The 23,126-nt window shown below is 45.9% G+C and overlaps 1 protein-coding gene across 8 annotated transcripts in view; it reads right to left on the bottom strand.

Moving 5' to 3' along the window:
* Window positions 1-1,895: 1,895 nt before the first annotated feature.
* NTM (neurotrimin) overlaps window positions 1,896-23,126 on the bottom strand; it is a 939,822-nt gene continuing 918,591 nt past the window's right edge. For 5 of the 8 annotated variants that reach the window (XM_059185198.1, XM_059185255.1, XM_059185207.1 and 2 more), the window contains 5 exons: window positions 21,481-21,601; window positions 17,086-17,237; window positions 13,968-14,003; window positions 8,375-8,407; window positions 1,896-3,593 (listed from right to left, as the gene is read on the bottom strand). In XM_059185198.1, the coding sequence (XP_059041181.1) occupies window positions 3,493-3,593; window positions 8,375-8,407; window positions 13,968-14,003; window positions 17,086-17,237; window positions 21,481-21,601 (443 nt within the window). In that variant the 3' untranslated portion in view covers window positions 1,896-3,492. The remainder of the gene's footprint in view (window positions 3,594-8,374; window positions 8,408-13,967; window positions 14,004-17,085; window positions 17,238-21,480; window positions 21,602-23,126) is intronic. The other 3 variants (XM_059185216.1, XM_059185227.1, XM_059185245.1) reach the window with 3 other exon arrangements.

Genomic DNA, 23,126 nt, shown 5'->3' with positions numbered 1-23,126 from the left:
GAACAATAACTTCAGATACTTTTTCTTCAGTGAACAAGAACTCTCTAGCCATGCTCCTTTTCCTGAAAAGAGACAGGCCTGAGAATTGTCTCTATAAGCTCCTAAATAATAGCCATGTCTTCCTGGATTAAACAGGGCATCTGGTTAAATAAAGGTCCTTTCTTGTGAGCACACGCCTCCTCCCTTTAAAGAGTGAAATTTAGCAGATTGGGACTCATGTGGCACAAGAAGCCGAAGATGAGAGGAGCTCCCTCCTGCCGCAGGATAGTAGGTTCTCCTACCTGCTGAGCCCGTTAATCATGCCCATGACAAAGCTGCTTGTACAAGACCCATGCTCTTGAATAACCAGCATACTAAAGAACCACAAGGCAAGAAGGGCTATTGAATTCTCAAATAGGTAAATTAAAGTCTTCCTCATCAATGCCGTTTTATAGAGTTGGTCATGATTGACCAGTCCCTCCTGAGAGCATGGAGGAGGTGTGATCAAAGCATATTCAGTTAAGTATGAAAGAGAAAGCTCTGATTCAAATGGAGGCCATGTGTCTCCATCCTCCCACAGACCAGCAAACTCTAGGAAGTGTCTCTTTGTAGATGCCTTGGCACATTTTACTCAGAGGTGTCTGGGCTCAGATTTAGCAATACAGGAGCTACCAGTGTCCACGTTAATGTCCTGAACACCACGACCGGCATGCAAATCTTCTCACCAGTGCCTACAGTAGTTTCAGCCAAGCGAGAACTGGTAAATCTGACCCAATCCACTTTCAGTCTAAGGACACTCAAATCCCACACCTTTAGCAATTCTGGGATACAAGGAAGGGGTGACTCCAAAGCTGCCAAATTTCTGTGAGGTTTGGGCAGACTGCTGCAGATCATGTTGCCAGGAAGAAGTGGGGAAGCTGGCCCCTGGTGGTGAGGACGGACTATCAAAAGAACACAGAGAGATCTGAAGCCAACAATCATTCCTCAATTTTGCTAGTAACAGCCAGAACCGAAAACTACTCCTTCCTAAACATGACCTATTCCTCTCAGGTGGAAGGTCGGCGTTGGTGGTATAGTGGTGAGCATAGCTGCCTTCCTCTCAGGTGGAAATGAGCCCTGAGAACACAGGTACGGTAATCCCTGAGTGTTTCGGCTCTGACCTCATTTCTGCCTCTCAGTGAATTTGCAGCTACTTATTTAATTCCCAGAATCAAACAGAACAGATTAGAATTATATGAATACTATTTGATATTAAAATCTATTTTTTTTCTCTTATTTGTGACTAAAGGCAAGTTTTTGCAGGTTAGGCATGGTGGGAAGAAAGTCCCTAAAACATCGGTTAATAAAATTTGAGATTATTTAATACTAACTTAATACTAACTTTTTTTTTTCCTCCCCATCTTTTCTTTTTGTGATAGCTTCTCTAGGCTGCCTCCCAGAAATAATCACACATAAAGGCCTTTCCCTAACTGGGCTTGGCATTTTGCTCAGGTTATGAAGTGGGGTGTTGGGACCCCAGCAGGTTGCTGCAAACCTCAGTCAGCACCGTCTGGAAAGCATTGGAGATGCAGTCCTCATGAGGGCCACCCCTCCTCTGCTTCTGTTAGGAGGATGAAGGTAGTTTTCTGGACCCATCTGTCATCAGAACACATCCACAGAAGGAAGCCGCTCCACCCCAACGAAGGGAGCTAGAGATCAGTGGCTTGAGTTAGATGCACTTTTGCCTCCATATTCTTCCCACCTGAGCCAGACAGGCTCTCTTGCCCCTCACCCCTGCCGCCCGCTTGAGAATGAGGTACCACACCAGGTGAAGAGGGACATGGAACACTTTTTAATGTCAAGTCAGAGACAACCCCTCCCTCCCCTAGCCCCCAATCCCACTTTCCCTCATCACATCCAGGACCCTTCCCCGAGGCCTCTCCCGTTCCCAGACTTCGGGGGAGGAAAAAAAGGTTATCTAAAAACTGCATTTTCTTCTCTTTCATACACACGCACACAAAGGTGGGGAATTAAATAAAATGAACTGAGAGGATTCAATTCTCCAGTAGTCACAAAGGCATCAGAGATTCCCATAATGGGCTAAAGCAAGTGGTTACTGACTGTTTAGTTGGTTCAGTTACTTGCTGTTTGCTCACGCCCCGAGGCATGATGGAGAAGCCAGGCCTCCTGTCAGGGCCTTCCCCTCCGAGAGCCACACCTGGAAAAGATGCTGCGCCTGGTATGAGTGTTTTGTCTTGTTTTGTTTCTCTTTTCACTTTTTATAAATGTCTCTGACGTGTAAATAACCCAGGAAAATAAAAAGGCAGGAGCTGATTACACAATTACCAGTAAACTCTATCATCTTTTAGAAGATCAACACACAGCTAACGCCATATACAGCATGCAGTAATGTCTGAGAAAGGACCCTGCTGAGAAATAAAATGGCTAGAACTCTAACAAAAAAAATATATGTATATATATACTGTATAATATATGTCATCAAAAGAAGCATAGCCAACAAACTCAAGATACAGTGCGGATCACCCTTCCATTTCTAAACAGCAGGTAGAAGCATAGTATTGTCTGCATTAAATGCCAGAATAAGGAGAAATCTGTAGCGCTGGTGGAGATGGTGGTTAAATCGTATATGTTTTTTTGGTGGATTTGACATAGCCTCACCAGGCGGTTAATGCCCGGTGTGTGGTCCACCAGTTGTAAACCTAGTTAAAAAGCACACTATTTTTAATGTTGAACAAACATACTTCTCTTCACCCCTTTCATTTGTGTATTTTTTAGTCTTGTGTTGTTTTTGCACTAAATTCTAGGCTCATATCAGAAAATATAATTAATAAAATTAATAATGAACCAGAATCCCTTATTATCCATGATGTCCATGTAGTAAAACAAAAACCAAAAAAAAGAAAAACAAAAGTTTAATAATATTTTTTGTGACTGTTGATTGTGGGATTGTTGTAGCTGTCAGACTGTCTTGTTTAGTTTCCTTTTTCTTTTTTTTTTCCTTTAATTTTGCATTTTGTAATACACACAACAGTAGCACAGTCTCTGAAAGGGGCCACAGTGGCACATCTGGGCCTGCACAACTCATTCTGTGTTCATCTCTATTGAATTTTGGGATGGCCGACTCCAGAATTTTCCTTGCCGGGGGCACGTTAGTGGGCAGAGTGGCTGAGCCCGGCGCACCCTGCGCACAGACCGGTCACAATGCAGCTGCGCGTGGGTCCCAAGTCAGGTGTGCGTTCTTTCCGTTCGGGCAAAGAAAGAAAACTCAGCTGTGCCTACGGATCTGCAAGGCCTGCAAGGCGATTTTCAATTTCCCTTTGAAACGCGTTTTCCCAAAGTATTCTTTGTTCCCTCCCTCGAATTTGTGTCCCATTAGGCTCTGTGTCTCAGAATTTCATTTGATTCTAGCTCATAAGAAACAGGGGTGCTCTCGTTGCTGTCGGAGTTGCCATTGCTGTGGTGGGCGGTTGCTGTGGCAGCAGCTTCTCCTCAGTGGGGGAAGTGGCACTCACATCAAAACTTGAGGAGTCGGTGCAGGACCAGAAGAGGTAGCAGCCAGATGCAGCCTGCCCTCCTCGACGTCCCGTTGTTCACTTCGCTGACCGCGCCGGGGCCTGTGGAGAGAACACACTCGTCATGGGCTGCCTGGACTAAGAGGGACCATCTGTAACGCGATCTGCTGTCATTAGGCCTTGCCTCTGATGAGGCGTCCCTCTAACTGGGACATCTCATGTTCCCGCTCCGTATGTGGAGGGGGGGGCGCACTAGAAATAACCCTCCACAGCTTGGGTCCCGTGGATACACACTGTATAACGGGGAGCTTTCCTTGACACGGAGAGAACAAGAGGCTCAGGTTAATGTGTGCTGGTGGTCCCAACTCCTCTACTGTGTTTTAACGGGCTCAGGGTCAAGAAAAGGTGGCAGCATTAATTCATGTTCTATAAAGAGCTTCGAGGAAGTGAGGCCTTGTAGTGTCTGCATCATCGTCTGACCACTTCTGAGCAGTGTCTGCCTTGAATGTGCATATAACGTTCCAGCTGCTCACCCTGTTGGGCAGGGAAGGACCTGCTGGACACAACAATCTGTCTCCCTGCTGCTGCCGCCTCGGACTCGGCATCCGTTCTGTCTATCACTCTATCTCGGGCTGGGCACTGAGCTTCCGCCTGCAGCACTTGGCCTCTTCCCCACTTGGACAAGGTCACAGAGGCCCTAGCTTGAGTATCCTATCCCTGAAAGGCCAGAACCAGCCTGCTGGATGTCGAGGTGGGATCAAGTGAAGAAATAGGCGGTCTTTTGCTGTCCACGTGCAAGTGAGGGAAGGCTTATGTGGACACTAGGAGGGAGAGCCTACCACCATGAACATCTGCAGGTGCAAGGTGCACCTCAACCTGGCCTGCAGACAGATACTCTCAGGAGGCAGGGCCAAAGGCAGGAACCACGAGGTGCATGAAATATCCCAGCAGTTTCCCTATTTTTGAAATAAAAGTGTCTGACCAAGAATGTCCCTCACAAATAGAGCCATGATTCAAGAAGAGTACACACAGGTTTGGAGGCCCAGAGGGGGTGGGTACCTAATGCAGCAGGGCACTCTGTCAGACTTGCTCTGGAGTGCTCTGTTGTGATGAATTTAATGGAGGTATTAAAGGCTGGTATCCCCCCTAAGCCCATGTCCACACCGGGGTCAAAAAAACAAAGCCAGAGCCTGCCTGTCTGACTTGGAGGCTAACCATCAGAGACGCTTCCGGCTAAGGCAGATCAGCATCAAACCAGGCTTTCTCAATTCCATACGGGATGACTCCATCACATCCTAGAGCCCCTCGCCTTGGAAGCACTGCCCATCTAACTTTAATTCCTAGACCTTTGAGAAAAATCTCTGGTTCTGGGGCAGTGGCTAAAGAGATGTTTATGAGTTCAAAATGGACTCGGTCTTCCAGTCTGTGCTGTCGGATTCACAGCACTTCCAAGGCCAGGCAGTGCAAGTTCTCATGATAAGAAGCCCGAAACCCATGTATTCTGCTCTTCACCAGCTGGGAAATAAACTTCCAGGTAACACAAAACGAAAGGCATCTGCCATGGAATGTTTTTCTGTAAACCATCATCAGGACTCCTTTTTTGCGCATTCAATCTCTGTTGTCCATAGAGCATTCTTTGGAACCCCAGGAGAGAAGCCACTCACCATGCCTTCTAGGCTGAGGTGGTCCGTTCTCTCCCTGGAGAACCCCTGCTGCTCTGGGCTACTCCAAGATCTTTCACATCAAGACCTTTGCCTGCTACTGAGACTAACTCTGAGCCACAAAGGTTGTTTCTGAGGCCTCTGAGCATCTGGGTTCCAGCTTAAATAGCGGGGGCCGGCCTAGTGGCTGCACTCCATTTTCCCATGCACAAGGCATGAGGATTCCAAGGGTGTTCTGCGTGCTTAGTGTGGTGTACTCTGGGCCACACATGCATCTGTTGGCAGTTGGCTCTTTCCCTCTTGCCTTTCTTATGCTCTCTTGAGCACCTGCACACAGCTTTGCAGCCCACTCCCCCACTCCCTCCAGCACATTCCCATCCTCACTCCCAGTCCTGGCCATGGCTCAGAAGATGCCCTGTGGTAAAGAAGAAGAGAATAAATGCCAGTTCTCTGCATTTAATGGCTCTGGAATTCCCACCTGCAGTCCCTCCTCTTGGGGCTGTCCAGCTCGTGGGAGTCTCCAGGGAGAAAAATGGAGATTGCCTCAAGCCAGGCAGACAGTCCAGCAGGGACCTGGATTCCTTACCACGTAAGAAGAGTCCGAAAAGCGTGTTTGCAGCCAGAGCCTCTGCAGTGCTGCATGGGAGGCAGCTGTGAGTGTGCAAACAACCCCCAATCTTCCTCACAATGCCTGGACGCCCCTATAGGTGCGTGCTCTGGGCACCATGTTTTTGGCTTCTTTGCTAAGCCCCCAGAGTTCCTTTGTGGCTCTGCTGCCTGCTGGGACACATCACAGAGAACCTGCAGAGAGGGGCTCTGACCTGTTGTGTCAGAAAGTTCTTCCCACAGAAGAAAGGCAAAAGCCACCAAGTGTGCCAGAGCCTCCTCTTGCCTGCATTGTTACCCTGGACAAGCTCACAGAGCCTTTCTGTTTCTCTCCTGTCTGAAGCCCACAGGGGACCATCACCCACTGCACTGGGGCCACATCTGGCCTGCCTCCTCTCCCGCCCCCATGCTCTCTCCCCTCACCCTAACCCATTCTTCTCTTGGGCAGGTCCAAGAACCCTGACCTGGACAAAACTGGTCACAAAAAGGAGGGAACAGAGGTTGACCCCGAAGAAACATTGAGACAAGGGTACTCCGGTGTCCTCTCAAAGAGGACAGCTGCATCAGCTCTCCTTTTGGTTGCCATGAAAGTTCACAGACTGGGTCTTATCCCCTGTGACCTTGACCCCTTGAAGTTTTTCTTTATGTTAATTCCAGAGCGGTGTTGCTATGAGTCCACATTCATCATGATATTAACCCATGTGATCCTACAGCCTTTACAAAACTTCCCAGCTCCTTGGTAGAACATGCCCTACATTTCCTCATCTTCTTGCTCTCTGCATCGTCAGCCACTGTTCCTGCCACTTGTTCTTTGGTTTCTCCCCATCTCCGAAGCACACAGGCGCCACATACATGCATGCTTACTCAAGTGTGCGTGTGTGAGCCACGTTCCCTTTCCTTCCCATCCGCATACCCTCCAACCTTCTGCCTGAAATTCTTCTCACCCAAATCACTCCCACTCCTTCCAGATTCTTTTCTGGTCCCCAGTTTCCACTTCCACGCAGACTTCCTTGACTTGGCTCCTGTTTTGCTTCCATAGCACTGTATGCATCCAGCTTTTAAAATACACACTGTCTGTGATCTATTTCTCTTTATTTATCGAACATGTATTTCCTCATCTGTGTTATAAGCTCCTTAAGAGCAGGGCCTGTGTCTAACTGGGCCCAGGGCAGGTATTTAACAAATGCTTGCTCAAAGAAGGAAGAAACCAAAATGCTTTGATGCATACTGATATGTTCATGTTTACTTTGTCTGTGTGTTTTATTTTCTCTTAAGATTCTACTCAGAGAAAAAAGCAAAAGACCGACTGAACCAAAACAAAACCCTCTTTCCATACTTTCTGTTTTATCTCTGTTTCTCTTCTACATATGCTTCACTCTTCTTCTATTTCCAATAAAAGTCCCTGAAAGATTTTACTTTCAGTAAAACTTCCGGTGAAAGTTTTATACTTTAAGGGGAAGTATGCATAGAAGTAAAACCATATCAATTAGGATTTCAGGAAGAGTTCTTGCAGTTGGAACGGTGTCCCAGTCCCTCAAAGACACTCAGATTCGAGATGAAGATTGTTCTCTTCAGCTCTCATATGTGGAGAATTAGCCTCAGAAAGCTTAAGTGACTTCCCCAAGCTCCATCGACTTCTGTCTCCAAATACAATTTTCTTTCCACTAGCTTGGGGCTGCTACTGTGTGTAACTTACACATCTTCTAAGAATGAGGAGAAGAGAAGTGAGGCCATGGGGCCTGTCCCACCTGGACACAGGGAAAGGTGGGGCCCACACAGGCTATACCCCACTCTCCAGGCTATGAAAGAATTCCATAGATGAGGGCCTTTTGTCCAGGCAGGTATGGATCCCAGCAGCCAGGGGCAGGGCCCTCTCTGAGCCTGCACGCTGGCCAGAGCAGCAGCTAGCCCCTCCTCCTGGTGATACGGGCCACACAGATGAGGCCACTGTTCATGACACGGCCATGCCTCCACTCTGCCTTGGATGCCTTTATTCCCTTTACCTCATTAGAGAGCTGTGGAGGCCTAACAAGACTAATTACCAGGATAGTTGGGGTCCCAGAGAACTCTGATGACTGTCAATTTATCCATCAGAAACATCTAGCAGGAATGAAAGCCTCAAATAAGACACTGTTTAATTCGTAGCCAAGTGACTCACCCAAGAACCTCCCCCTTCCTTCCATTTTCCCCTCCCTCCCACCACTTCCCTTCCAGCTTAAGTTAGAAAGAGAGGAAGACAGAACAGGGTAAGCAGAGGACAGCATGCAAGGCCAAGGTCTAAGAACATCATTGCATTAGAGCATCCGCGTGTGAGGAGAGGCCAGCCTGGTATGGAACAGCCAAGACGTGGAGCTATTCTGGGCCCTGGCAGGTGCTCATTAGTGCTGCCAGCAAACAGCAGTTAGACATCTATGGGTGGAAGCTACCCAGAGGGAATGGCAGGTCCTTGGAGACAGGTTAATTGAGATTGTCATAGAGATGGCCCAAGGTCAGGGAAGGATCCCACTGGGCTGCTTCCTAGGGTTAGCTCAGAAGACAAGGCATCCGGGAAAAAGGTGAAGAGTTTGGGACACCCATACGCCCCAGGCAGAGCTGCCTGGGAATAAATATACCAACCTTTCCAAGGGGTCAGGGCTGTAGTTTTCACTTCTAAAAAAAAAAAAAATTAAAAATAAACCACTGTTAAGGTAGAAAGCAGTCAGAAGCCCTTGCTTTGCCCTTGGCTCTTGCTGTCTTGACCACAGCCCAGCTCTCATATATGCATCTCTCCACTTTGCTGGGAAGGTGGAGTGGGGGTGGGGGGTGCTAGGGCAGAATATGAATGATGATCAGATTGGATCATTGATCCAATGAGAGTCAACGCAATCATCTGATTGTAGCAGAAGACTCAGTACATCTTGGAGCCTGGGGCCCCAAGCCAATAAATACTTCTTTGTACAACTTTCTTTGGCCACCGGACCCTAATTAGTTGAAGTCTGTAAGCCTTAAGTATAAAATTGGCTGGTAACAAATGGATTATACTATAGCAATCTGAACATAGGTGTCCATGCTACATTTAAGTATAAAACTTTGGCATTTATCTATGTGTTTTATAAACACTGTGCCAGAGGGCCCAGACCTGTGGTGCCTGACCTCCCTGAAGAACTCAGACTATATCAAGCTGGTCCAGAGGGCAACCTCCGGCAATAAGACCCACACCTATGCTTCTGCACTTGCACTTGCTAAGTAAGACCTGCCTGTGGAAATTTACTGTGATGCCAGCTCTTTTTGGATGATTAGACCACAAAAGACCCACATTTCACCAACTTCAAGCCTCCAGAACAATCCACAGATACTTTCTGCTAATAGTAGAAGTATGGGTGGCCGGAAGTGGCCCAATCTGGAATACGTTTTTTTAAAGATTTTATTAAATTTATTTGACCCAGAGAGACACAGCAAGAGAGGAAACACAAGCAGGGGAGTGGGAGAGGGAGAAGCAGGCTTCCTGCTGACTGGAGAGCCCAATGTGGGGCTCGATCCCAAGACCCTGGGATCATAACCTGAGCTGAAGGCAGCTGCTTAACAGATTGAGCCACCCAGGTGCCCCCAATCTGGAATATTTTACTTCCCTCTTCCCTCTTTTTCTAGGGGTCTCTGTATCTGTTCAGCCTGGATAGAGAGAGGGTGCAAAATCCTTTCACAATGTATTTGTGTACCAAATTAACATGATTACACTTTAAACATATTTTTATTTGTCAATTATACCTCAGTAAAATAAAAAAACAAAAAAAATGCATGAAATTCTTTGCATGAAAGTGATCCCACTCTCTGTGCAAATGTCCTTGCATACAGAAGGAAAGACAACCTAGACATAATTCAACCTAAACTAAACTAAAACATCTGACCAATTTGAGATGAATACAAATGTATGCCTTCAAGCTCTTTATTTTTCTTTCAGGGCACCTGAAATAGATATCCCTCTCGACCAAAGTGGACATTAGCAATGTGGGGAAGCCACTCTGAAAAAGATGGAAAGGGTGATGTATGATCAAAAATCAAAGGCATGTTTCACAGAAGATCTGATGTCAGGTTGAGGTGGTAGAAAAAAAGCCAGGTGTGCTGGTGCCATGTTGTCTGTGCATGTAGTGAGGACAGTCCCTTGGAGTGATTTGCTGGGGCCTCGAGAACCACCCGGAAGCCAAGGTGGGGCTATTTTTGTGAAGTGCCTCACTCATGTACGACTGACTTGAGTCCCTCTGTACCAAGAAGAAGGGTGACTTCAGGAGGAAAGATGAAGAACAATAAAGTAGTCATAGTCCTTCAACCCCAAACCACAAAGAGTTCAGATGTAGGGAACATTTGGGGGCAGGCAGCCACAGACTGGTAGGTTGCAAGTTTAGATTTTGCTGGAGAAAAGATAGAGGGGAGGGTTCTGCTTGGTAGTTTGGTTTGCTGGAACTATCAGAAAGATAAATGAATTGAAAGCATACGTTTCCACGGTGATCTAAATACAAGTTGTGATTTTTTTGTAAGGCAAAGATCTGTAAACAACTTCAGCTGAATTGTCCCCATCCAGCTACTCTTTTCCCTGAATCTGTAACACATGCTACTTGAGTGAAGGTCAGTACTCTTCAGTGTCCACCTTGGCAAAGGACAATTTGACATTGATCCTTAGCTAGAATGTATCCTTGAGCTTTGCCAGACAGCAATGTTTCAAAACTTCTAGTTAACTGAAATGTCCTACTTCCGCCTTACATCTCACCACGATGAGGGGGGAAATGTAGCCACGATATTCTTTATATTTACCCTGATGCTACACTCCATCCCATTCCCTTTGACTTGGTACCAAGGAAACATGTTTTCTATATCATGCTCGAGATGGCATCACAATTGCCCCTGTTTACAGAAGTGTGGGCTTTGTTTGAGCCTCCAAGCTGAGTGCAGCTCATGTTTCTGAGTTCATTCTTGGCTCTCAACAAAACAAAACAAAACAAAACAAAACAAAACAACCCAAATAAACAAAAAAACCCAATCCCTGATAATTCAAGCATGTATTTTCCTTGCCAAGAATTTGACTAAAATTTGTGATATATTTTTTTGTTGACATATTAATGAGCAGCCAGATAGAACTGGGTAAAATATCCAAAATGAAGAAAGAGTGAAAAAGAGAAGGAAAAAAAAAAGAAAAGAAAGAAAGAAAAAAGAAGCACTCCCCTCAAGCCTCTGAGTCAATATCTCTGGTCAATCCATAATGTGATCTTTTTGCCACCAAAGCCAATGCTTGCAGCTGAATCTAAGTACCTAGGTAAGCACAAGGCTTCTGTCTGATTCTAATGGGCAGAGGAGAGCTGGTTGCATGCCAGGATGGATATATTCACCATCTAGAAAAAGGATGAGAGAATGTCTTTTTATACCTTCAGTATTTAGACACATGTGTCATAGAAATGCTCACTGCTGGATGGCTGGACCTAATTAACTACCTTTAATCCTCTGCAGGGAAGAACTGATCATCTTTCCTGCTGCAATTTTTTCCTTCTGATACAGAGTTTACTTACTCCCCATTCTTTAATAAGTTGGTTTGACAGTCACTGTGAGGTTCCCAGGCATTAATCAGCCAACCTTTCCCAGCCCACTGATACCATCAAATCTGACTTCATGCTTAGGAGATAAAAGACGAAAGACAGTGGATGGGAAATGAACAGCTACCAAGACGCTGAGTTTGCAGTGTGGGTTCCGGCACACGTGCCTGTGAGGGAGCTTGGTGAGGGATGGTGGCGCATCCCTGAGTCCTTATTTATCATGGCAGGAGTCCTGCACCACCAAATATTAATACGAGAGGATGACATGCAATCTGTTGTGCTTGCAAAAGGGGAGCAGAGAAATACTTCAAGGGTGGCAGCAAATGCTGAGGAGGAATGAAATTCTCTTATCAGAATCTCTCTAGTCTGTCCAGATATTGAGTAACAAAACAGCTTAGAACTTCTCTTAAAGCCAAGTGTACCCTGTCCATGGAAATCCATGCATTTGTATAAATCTTGGTTGGTATTTCTGAGATAAGATGAGCATAACTTAGGGGTATTTCCTGAGAAGATAGGTAGCTCTCTATTCTGTGGGAGACTAGCAGAGGAGGAAGTTAAATAAATAAATAAGAAAAGAATGGAAAAAAAAAAAAAGGAACACAAGTGAATGGGAGAAATGCCGCAGGTACACGGTCTGTTTTCTTCCGTTGTACAAAGAGTCTAACAGTTATTGTAAAGACCACAGAATCCAAACCTTGGAACATTCCCGATGTCTACAATCTACAACTTCTGGCAATGACCCATTGCCCTGTACTCAAAAAGAAGGATGTGGGGTTGAGAGCAGCCTGAGAGGCCGAGTAGAGAGCTGGCATACAGATCCTTTTACCCAAATTTATTGTTGCAGTAGAGAGGAGTGAGGCAGGACAGCTTTGTCTCTGCAGGTGGAGGCTGGTCATGAAGTGTCCTGCTCCGGCTCAGCTGCAGCAGCCGGAAGTGATTGTTTCTGGTCTGTTTTGTTATTGTCGGTTCTGGTGTGGGACAATGCCCCCTCTGTCGGGTGAGTACACCTTTAGGGAAATACGAACTCCTAAGCTGCCACTGCCTATTTTAAAAGCTCCTATTCCCTCTGGAAATAAAGAGCTCAGTGATCAGAATGAGCTCGGTCACTTCTGAAAGCACAGCCTGTAGCACCATCTGTCTTCGCTCCAGTTCCTCATGCCTCCCTTTTACCATTTACGGTTCGCTCCTTTCCTAACACTCTTGATTTTACATCAGTGGATATCCCTGCATCGGGGTTCAATAAACATAAGTTGAATCATAAATTGGACCCGAATGTTTTCACTGACTTCACTTTTACTTTCTATTTCTTTGTTTCATTTTCCTGTTCGCGGTGCGTCGCTACGGCACCCTGTATCACTAAGGTGAAGTATGCAGCCTTGAATCTTTTTGTGATGAAAGTATTTTTCCTCATCTGTCAAACAGCTTCTCATGCAATTTATCTCCTTCCATCTCCTTTCTCACCTTGCAGGTCCACTGCCAGCTTCCAATGAGTGTTGCTGTAGCCAGACAGGAAGGGATGTGGGGGGATGGGTATGGGGGCAAGTGGGATGAGAAAGGTCAGGGACTGGGGTGGAGGGGGGCAAAGCCTCGTAGCTGCCTTCCTGCTGGGCCACCGTAGGGTCCTCCCTGTCCTTTGGAGGAGAACAGCAGCACACACAGCATGGATTCCTTCCACCACTCGGCTGGACTCACTCCAGCCCAAACACTCATGCACAGTCTTGGTGAACCTCCTCTGCGAGGTCCGTGGACCCTTGCGAATCACTTATGGCATGCTAGTGGGCCCTGAGAAAGTTGAAAAGGTGGTGCAAACACAAGCAGGAGAGGCAGGAGCTGTGTATGGGGAAGGGCTTGAAGTGGATTAGGACGTAAAGTGGCCAGGGAGAAGAGCTTTGACGTTAAGAGGTGGCACTGAGGGAAATTCCTGTCTTTCAGTCTGCATCTGGAGATTGGACTGGAATGATTCAAAATGCACCTGGCAGTTTCTAAAGCCTTTTTACTATGCAGTTTCTGCTGAATGTTGGAACAACTCTAAGGTAGATAAGGCAGATCAATTCTATTTTATAGAAGAAGAAATTGAGTCTCAATAATGTTTAGTGACTGCTCAAGAGCACAGAACTACTAAATGTCGGGTTCTGAACTGGATCTCAGTGGCATCCCACTCCAGGTCACAGCTTACTAACTAACATGTGTGCTGCACCCTGACTCCCTGCCTTCCTTAGAGAACCTTGCTTTGAACCACCTGATTCATTATTGGGGATACTTAAATCTTCATGCACACAGTGTTTGCTTCTGCTGCTCAGGGCCCACTGATAGGATTCTTGTTATGAAAACTGTTCGGTGGATTGGACTGTCTTCCTACTGGTTTAGACTCATGCTCTCTACCTTTGGCCTTTACACAGATTTCTAGGCTTTGAGAAGTTAATGGTCCTTTTCTTTCCCCCCACCTGGTACTCCTGAGGAAGTGTGGACAAGGTGTGAGCAGAGTGAGGAGGACTACCCTTCCAGCTCCATCAGCTCCAGTGACTTCCTTAGTTTTCACAAGCATCCTCTAAGCAACTTCACAGATAGGTAATGAAAGGTGGGGAAGGCTGGAGGGGGACTCCAGGAGAAAGGAGAGGGAAGAAAAACCATAAAGCAAGGGGGATACTGACCTTGCAACAAAGTTGAGCTTGTAGGCTCATTTAGTTCTAAATCGGGTGAGGGACATACAGGAGAGAAAAATGAAAACAAACACATATATTATATACAGCCGCTATATATTTGTCATATATAGTTTGTATACTGACTTTCACATACATTTCTGTGGGAATGGGTAAATAAAGGAAGACACAAAAACCAAAAGTAGTAGGACAAGATTCAGCATGAGAAACACTAACGTGCTTTATGCTTCCATCCTTAGATGTGATGGTTGGAAAGTGAGGGAGCTGGCCACTCATACATTTCCCAGAGCTGTGCTGAGCTTGGGGACTGATGTGGTAACAAAGGACCTAAGTCCCTTTCCAGATGAGGTTTCTGTCACACATCTTATCCCCACTGAACTGGAGACCAAGTTCAGGAATTTCTGATCCCATGGCACCACAGCACAAGCAAGATGGCCCCAAGAACCACCATGATTCTGGGAGCCCCGGCAATCTCTGTGGTCTTAGGGAGCAGGTGCTCAGGACGCTGTTGGTCCGTGGTAGAAAAGATGACCCTGCTCCCTTTGGATCCTGGCCATGATGGGGCCTCCCTGTACAGCATTTCTCACTTTCCAATGTCCATGTCACATGATGAGGGCAAGCAGTCTGTATGAAAGTCAGCAATAATATAGCTGGCTTTCTGCGATGCTATAGGAGAATGGACTGCATCACACAGTTTACAGATTCGCATAACACAAATGCTGCTTTCCCATTGCCATAGTCTGCTTGATGGGTCTTGGCTGAGGGTCCGCTGATAATGGCAGATGACACACGGAAAACTTTGGTATAAGTTTGTATTTGTGATTGATGGTGGGCCTCCATCATGAATTTTGGGGTTGCCATGCCTGGACTAGACCTCAGCAAGAGCCAGTGGGGTAGAAACACCCACCTCTCTCACTAATGGCATTTGACTAGTTCCACAGAACTATCAAGGCATCTCAGTGACGGACTCCTCTCAAATGGTCTCTCATTTGAGACTTCAAGATTGCTTTCTTTTGGATTAAATTTGGAAAATGCTCCATGCTTTTTCTCCCTCTTGGCGATTTTACGTGTAAAGAAAAGCTAGGAGATCTCCACATTAAAGAACATTCCCATGCGTACCCCATTTATCTTGGGGGCCTCAGTCTTTCTAAACTTATCTGAATACATACTATCACTTTTCCATGTATCTTTTCAGAGAATCCTGGACTCCAGAGAGCTGACAATTGGAGGAATGTCCATATGACACACAGGGTGAAGACAGATAGACCGACGGGGAGGCAGAGGTTCTAATTGCCACATAGGGGTCTGCTGAGAAGAGCAGATTTATGGCACATGCTTTACTGCATTCCTTGCCACAAACGCCAGCTATTGCACTCTCAAAGCTTGTGCCTTCTCCCCGTTCTCATCTTCAGATGGCTTAAGGGGAAGAGGCCAGGGAATTAGACAGCAGTGATAAAGCCAATTGCAAAACCATGTCATGCATCCAAATCAGAGGAGCAAGGAGGACAGAGGAGGAGGAGGAAGACTGCTTACAGGAATGAGGGCTGCTGTGGGTGGAGGGCAGGCCTGGGGAGGGTGGACGGCACCGCTAGGAGAGCCTGAGATTTGCAAGGCCAGGGAAGGAGGGGTCTGTTCCTTTATAATCCTGGCCCTTCTGTTTCTGGAGACAGACACCTGCCAGAAAGCCAAAAAGGCTTGACAAATGTGAGGGGCAATTATGACTATCCCTGTGTGAGAGATGTCAGACAGATCAATCACTCTAATCACAGCTCTGCCCATTCTGAGCAACCAGCTCTGGGATCAAGGGCAGCCTTCCTCTTCCCAGCCCCCTTGGATAAAGCTGAGCTTTGTTTTCTGTGTTGGATAAAAGTGGGGGTCGAATGTGATTTGGAAGCGGAGATGGGACCATGGAGCTGTACAGGTGGGTTAGTTGGGGCTGGCTGGATACAATGGACCGTGGAGAGATGTGGTAGGGACTGGGGGCGAGAGTGAGGTAATTGACGCTGTAAGATTTTCTGGGAGTTCTCAGAGGAAAAGGAATTTATGTTCTTACTAATTATCTGCTAATTCTTTGCTTTCCCTTGCCATCATATTCAAGGGTGCTTGCTACCATGGGAAACTAGAGGGAAGGATTTGAAAAATTCCAAGCTACCTGAGCTTGTGAGGGTATGGAGGAATTTTCCCTCAAAAACAACCAGAAGTTCACTCTGTGGCCTGCAGGTGAATCTGCCTCTACCAAGGGATGCAAGTCATCCCTGGATACCTGGAGTCCTGGCAGATGACGTAGACCTACACATCAGCTCACTTCCATTGTTTGACACATCTAGGATCTACAAGGGAGTTTGTTTGTTTGCTTTCTTGACTTGCTTCTGGCACCAGTATACTTGCCAGATATGTAGGAATGCAGAGCAATTTGCTGTACCCACATCAGTCCTCCAATAAACCATTTGAATGAATGAATGCATGAATGACTATGTGACTTCTGTCAGGATGGTGGCTTGGCTGGACAAATATATCTTAATCCAGTCAGACAACACCCATTGACACAAATGAGGAGCTGAGGGGAAAGCCCCGTTTCCTTCCTGAATTCTCCCTCCGAAGCTAATTTCAGGATTCCCAAGGCCCATGATTCTACTTTTACAAATATAATTCAGTATCTCTATGTCCCAACAGCCAGGAAAAGAAATGGTAACATCTTATACCATCCTAGTGAACAAGGTTTTGAAATAGTAAATGTTGCTCTCCGAGTGCTTTGCTATTAAATCCAACTAGAACCCCCCATCCCTAGTCAGTTGAGGAGCTCTCGAAGAGAAAAAATTAAATGTCACTTCATCATCCCAACACCATTTCCTCCTGCTTCAGGGTTTACCCATTACAAATGAAACATGAACATTCTTTCTCATTTTTTTCCTACTACCGATGCCCATCCATGCACTAGCTTTTATCCCCCCTCTCTCTCATTCTCCCTCCTCTTCCATTTCACTCACCGATGCCTAGCTTCTCCTGATTCTTTCACACAAGCCACCCCACACTTGCAGCTCTTTCTGACTCTTTCTGTCCCATGAGACCCTTTCCTGTTTTCACTGCCCAGCTCAGGGCTCAGTCTTACCAAATAGCGTAATGCTGGCATTGGTGTGGCCCAGCTTATTGGAGGCCACACAGGTGTAGTTCCCATAGTCATGCTCGGAGACATTGAAGAAGATGAGTTTTGAGAGAAAAGGTCTGTTTTCCACTTTGACCCCCTTCTTTCCTTCAACCAGTCTGAGACCAACAAGAGAGAGACAAAAAAAGGAGAAAAAAGGAGATGGTTACATTTTTCTCAAAGGAGGAAGACAGACTCTGGAATTAACGATCTTCTTATTGCCCCCATTGACATCATGATGACTACTTTTCTCCCCACTCAATTAATGCATGTCCACACATAAGGATATGTACTTGTATTTCTCTACTTTTGTGCATGTGCCTGGAGACAGTCTTGGCACTACACAGATACTCACTAAACTCTCTGAAGGCAGATGCCTTCAACACATTCAGTATACTAGTGTGTGACACTCGACAGTAGGTACTCCCAGTGTGGACTTAATTGATGTAGATGATAAGGTTAATAAAGATGATGGAGATGGTAACCATAGAGAATAAAACAACAACAACACCTCAATCTTCAAAGAGAAGAACCTGAGGACTTTGAAAGAACAAAGTGTTTTCAAGCACCTTGGTAATAAATTTTCCCTTACGAACTTGAGGCATTCTGCAGATAATACTTTACTTTTGCTGGTAAGTAGAATATAAGTATCAGGGATCACTTTTCCAGCAGGGTACTCTGAAGGGCTTGGGAGAGGTGGTCTCCCCAGAATAGCATAATAACTCAGTCTGGAAAGGATTATAGATTCCTAAGTCTGACGCTATAGAGCCTGGACAATAGCAGTCCGATATGCCACAATGGCTTGCACTGGTGGTAGGGGCCACTAAAGAAAGACCACAGAGTGTGAGTGCGGAAAACAGATATACCTGTTAGAGCCATAGATATCACTACTAGGCAGGTGGAGAGGGTCAGAAGAATACCGCTTAGGGGCTGATGGGGTCATATCCTCTATCTCAGGAAGCTGTCAGCAAAAATTCTTAGTACCATTACATGTCTACATGGAAGTTATGAGACCAACCCTCTTCCTTTTAAAAACTCTGGAATGTCCTATTTCAGAGAATGGGCTTTAAGCCATCCTTTTACTTTCCCTGAAATCATTTGTCTTCCTTGCCCAGAGACTGGGCCGACACTATGGGAAAGATAAATGTTGGGGGTGGGGAGGGATCCTTCTGAATGGAGGATCTCAGGGAACATGGTTTAGGGCTTGGCTGGGGCAGAGCATGTAGGAAATAAACAATGTCAAGGCATAGGGACAGAAATTGGGGCCAATGGCTGGTTTCAGAGTCATCAAACTGAGAAAGACAATACTCGAGGCAGAACAGGAAGTGAAGCCCAGCAAGATGATGATGAGAAAATGCTCCATAAACTAAAAATGTTCTTCAATATACTAAATTTCTGTGGAGTCAGACATCAAGACCTCCTGCCTGTCTCTGGGTCCCAACATGCTTCTGGCACAGAGGGCATGTGCTTTGTAGTCCTCTGAAAACATAGTCTCTGTAGGACTATAGAACAGTTCAATCTGCCACCCCAATCCCGATCCGAAGAGAACGTCAGGCTCTGGCTTCAGTTCTTGCGCAACATCTGTCTCCTGGGAAGTCAGAAGGTTGGCTGGAGGAAGTTGCTTGCTTTTCATTATGTAGATTTTCCTGTGGGAGCCTTTCTCTCTCATAAGCTAGGGGCAGTGAACTGGCCTGAGTCCATGGACTTCATTAAAATGTGAGCACTGTAGGAAGGGAATGAGGCATCCGGCTGTGCTGCCAGAGGACGCTGTTTTATTTCCAGCTTGTTATGTAGATATTGATCCTCTAGGGGGTGCTGTCCAAAGAAGGTTCTGCAAGCCCACCCACCAGGAGGTTCTGGAGAACCCGTCAAAGTGTATTGATCCCATTTGCCATTTTGACGCCATTCCTGGGCTGGGGAGGAAGACTTCACATCAGAACCAAGCTGTGAATTAGATTTCAGCTCTGCAGTGGGGAGAGACACTTACCCGAATCAGGTTCCTGCTTGACAGCTCTGAAATGTCTTTAGCTAAAAGCAGGGTGGGGTGGCGAGCAGCATTTTGCGGCACTTTGCAGCTTCTGGGACGACAGACTTGCCTCTTCTCTGTGTGGTCACACATCACATTTCCCCATCCCATACTGCTCCCAGGCTCCAGAGTTTTAATGAACCGGAGGCTTTTCATTGGCTCATGTGTCCCCGCGGACGGGTGGATCTTAATAAGTATTGCAGTCTATTTCCTCTCCCTTTGACTGATGACACACACAGTGGCCGTAGCGTGCAGTTGAGTGGTGCTAGGATGTAGACAAAAGAGGCTTCTACTGCAAATTTTGAGAAAACTCGCTGTCCCCATCACATGGACTCCTTTGATTTGCCTCTGAAGTCCACTCATGTTACTAGGAATGGAGCTAGGGGAGAGCTGCTCTTTCCTTTAGGGGAGAGCCACCTGGAGGAGGTTGCCTGGCAGCCTCAGTGGCACAGGAAGGACTGGCAGCAACAAGGGCCTTAGAGCCAGAGCTGTTCTTGTTGAGCTGGGTGTCAGGAGGACAGACAACTCCACTCAGTGGGAGAACACTGGAAATAAATAAATGAGGAGCACATGGAAAACTGACCAGAATCAATTGAAGGGGAGACAGGAGCCCCCATGAGGAGAACTTGGACAGTAGAGGAATCAAGGCTGCCTGAGCCGGGGGGGAGGGCTGGTGGGATCTGAAACGTGACGGGGCTTTCTTCTTGGAAAATAATACATATACAGCAGTCCCTCCTACAACACAGAGGGTGCAATGCAGGACTGTGTTTACATTTTTTCTCACCACTGGTCATTTTTGTTGTGGACAGCTCTACATATTTCCTCCACATATTTTAAAATCTCACTTTCCCCTACATTTTTACTTATCTTTTTCTCCCATGAAGAATTAAAAAAAAAAAAAAAAAAGATGCATCTGATTAGGGAAGACCTGGATAATTGAAGGTTCAGGAACTGGGTGTGGAGCTCCATGTTTTTTGTTAGTCTTTTCTGATACTAGACTTCCACAGAGGAGGGCCGTCAGTGGGAAGGCAGAGGGACCAGGGGAGCAGGACTTGCAAGAAAAATGCTTATTTACTGGGAAAATGTTACTCCTTTCAGCATGATTCTGAGTTCTTAGGAGGGGGAAAGCCAGCTACTTCTTCTTATCTCTTCATGTGTTCGCTTTTCTTCCTTCTGCCTCCTGTCTTTCATCTCTAAAATGGGCCAGATGAATAGGATACACCTTGTCAAGATGCTGCCAGTCTTTTACTTCAGGACTGAAAAGCACTGCTTCTCATTTGGGAGGATTATGATAAGACAGGATGAGTCTGACGATGGAGTCATGTGATTCCAAGACGGGGCGAGCTTTTGGTGTCTGACTGACCTCATAAAGAAAGGCACCCAAGGCATGCTGGAAGAGATGTTCTAAGTAGTGCAGGCAACAGCTGGGTCACGGCTGGCCTGGACCTGCTCCAAGTTCCCTTCTTGCAATCCCCCTTGGGCTGTTTTTCTTTCCAGCTTTTCAGCCCCCAAAGCACCTTCCTCCTTCACGCACATGCACCACCCCCTCCCCATTTTTATCAAAGCATTTTGAACATGGACAGCTCTTGCACATTTATTCGTTGTTCGCCCACCTTAAAATAGCTCTTTGATCACAGTAATTGTCATGTTGCCTGGCTGTTCTGAGCTGCTGAACCCTGTGCTAACTCGCCATTTGATAACTCCTCGCAATGACAGTCCTCCCTGAATCACAACAGAGATCCCGATGATGGCTGCAACAATGGGAGGGAAGGGGATAGTCCCCTTTCTTTTCTTTTACCTTGAAAGAACAACCCAGGCACAAAGGGGGGGCTAAATCGGGTCATGAACTCCTTTATCCACCGCCACCGACGGTGTCCAGAACTGAACTGGAGACCTGCAACTTCTTGGCCACTCCCAACACCTCGTGAACATTCCCAGTTTCTTAATGCAAGTCTGAGAGTGTGTTAAAAATAGCTTCAGGCAGAACACATTATTTTCTTGCCCTATTTAAAAAAAAAAATCACAGGCCTTGCAATGTTTCTGTGGCCTTCTCTGAGATTTGGCTTTCCTAAAAAAAATGTTTTGTTTCAGGCCCGTTGATTAGCGAGGAATAACTCTGTATGGAAAGGTTAAAAACAGAGCTGAAAATCATGACTAATCAGAAAATATAGCCCCCACTCCCCCACCTTGATAACCAGTTGCAACTAGAAGAAGATTGTTCAGAAATGCCTGCATAACCATCTGGAAACGGGAAGCTAGAAAACCTTTCTTCGACGTGGAGGCAGGTGAGGCAGGTGAGGCAGGTGAGGCAGGTCGGGCAGGGAGGGAGTCGTTACCTTTTCTCATCCTTGTACCACTGGAATTCTGCAGAGGGAACAGCGGAGGCCTCGCACTGCAGTGTTCCCTTCTGTCCAACGGGGACGCCTGTCCCCTTCGCTTCTGAAATGTATGGCGGGTCTGCAGAGAGAAAATGTGCTGTAGCATTTTAAAATGCATCCTAAAGTGAGGCAGGCTGCCCAATTCACTGGTTTTAGTGTTTACTCCCTGCTCTACCTCTGCTTGCTCAAGCTGACAAATTGTACACGCATTGAGCCAGAGTGTGAAACCACTCAACACGCTGCTAAGGAAAACCTTGTCTTCCTAGCATGTACGGGTGCTGTTCCCCTCTGTGCGGAGGTGGAATGAGCAGGTATTCAGGCATATTTCCTGTTTAAACTTTTTAACTTTCATAGGAGAATGCCAGCCCATCAACCCTACATGCCTTTAATCAGCCTTATAGAATTTCTGCACACCAGGTTCTTGCCAGACTCTATAACCTCAAACCATTCAGTTCCCATCAAAAGCTCAGTTGCAAGAAATAATATTCATGGAGAATTGCCTGAAGCATAGACAGATCAGCCATTCTTTCAAACATCCTAAAATGGATCCTCAAATCCAGCCAGACCAGACTAGACCTATAAACCTGGCCTGCATTCATTTGAAGTCTTTACCTAACTACCCTTGGCAATTCCAACAGTTTACATGGAAATGCATTATGAAAAACAGCCATAATAAACTTGGCATTCTATTTATTGCAGAAGTACCATGTGTGACATTGTTGACAATATCTCAAAGTGATCTATTTGTGGAGACACTAAAGAGAAATTTCTCTTGGGTCTCAGTACCAGGAAAAGCAGTGTTTTTCCCAAGCAACAGGTTTGCTTTCATCTTATGGACATAAACCTTAAAGCAGATGATGTCTCCCCATTTTGATTTCACAACTCAAAGCCAAATTCTGCACCTGCGTCTACCCTCCTTGAAGTATATATTTCTGGTGTTCGTTTATCCCTAGCTTTCACTTACTGTCCTAAATAGGTTCTCCCTTTGTTCCCATCCCCTTACTTTCCAGGTTAATTTTTATTAATTTCGAATCCCTTTAACAAGCTGGTGGTCCACATTCTGGTTTAAGAATGGTAGCATTTTTATACCTATCCGCTTGCTTCCTAAAGTGCTGTGCATTAAGTAGGTCCAAATTGTAACAGAAAGCAAAACATTAAAGAATGAATAACCACCAAGACACAATAGTCTTCCCACACTTCCACCCCAAAGTTTTGAAAAGAAAACGCTTCTTGTCTGCTAGGTTAGTTCTTGGGTTCTATCCTGTTGTAAGACTTCCTGAAATGAGCACAGCAGAGAAAACTTTCAAAAGTCCTATGGAACTACTCAATGCATACTATAAGGAATCAAGAGGAGAGAACATGAGACACAGGTGGGGAAGTGGAGGAGGGTCAATGTCAGAGAGAATCTGAGTGGTTGATAAGAGAGAATGAGGGTCTAGTCAGATTCTGTATCTCTGTTAGTCAAAATCAGGTTCTGAGATGCATCCTCTAATATGTGTATGTTTATTTATATTTAAATTATGAATGTGCACTTTGTACATCAACATATGTAATAGCAGAAGTATAAGATCACATAAGTATACCATAAATATGTACAATAAATT

Source organism: Mustela lutreola, chromosome 1 (genome assembly GCF_030435805.1).
Source record: "Mustela lutreola isolate mMusLut2 chromosome 1, mMusLut2.pri, whole genome shotgun sequence".
Taxonomy (NCBI): Eukaryota; Metazoa; Chordata; class Mammalia; order Carnivora; family Mustelidae; genus Mustela; species Mustela lutreola.
Note: the sequence above shows the minus strand (reverse complement) of the source record. Positions and strands in the feature narration are given on the sequence as shown.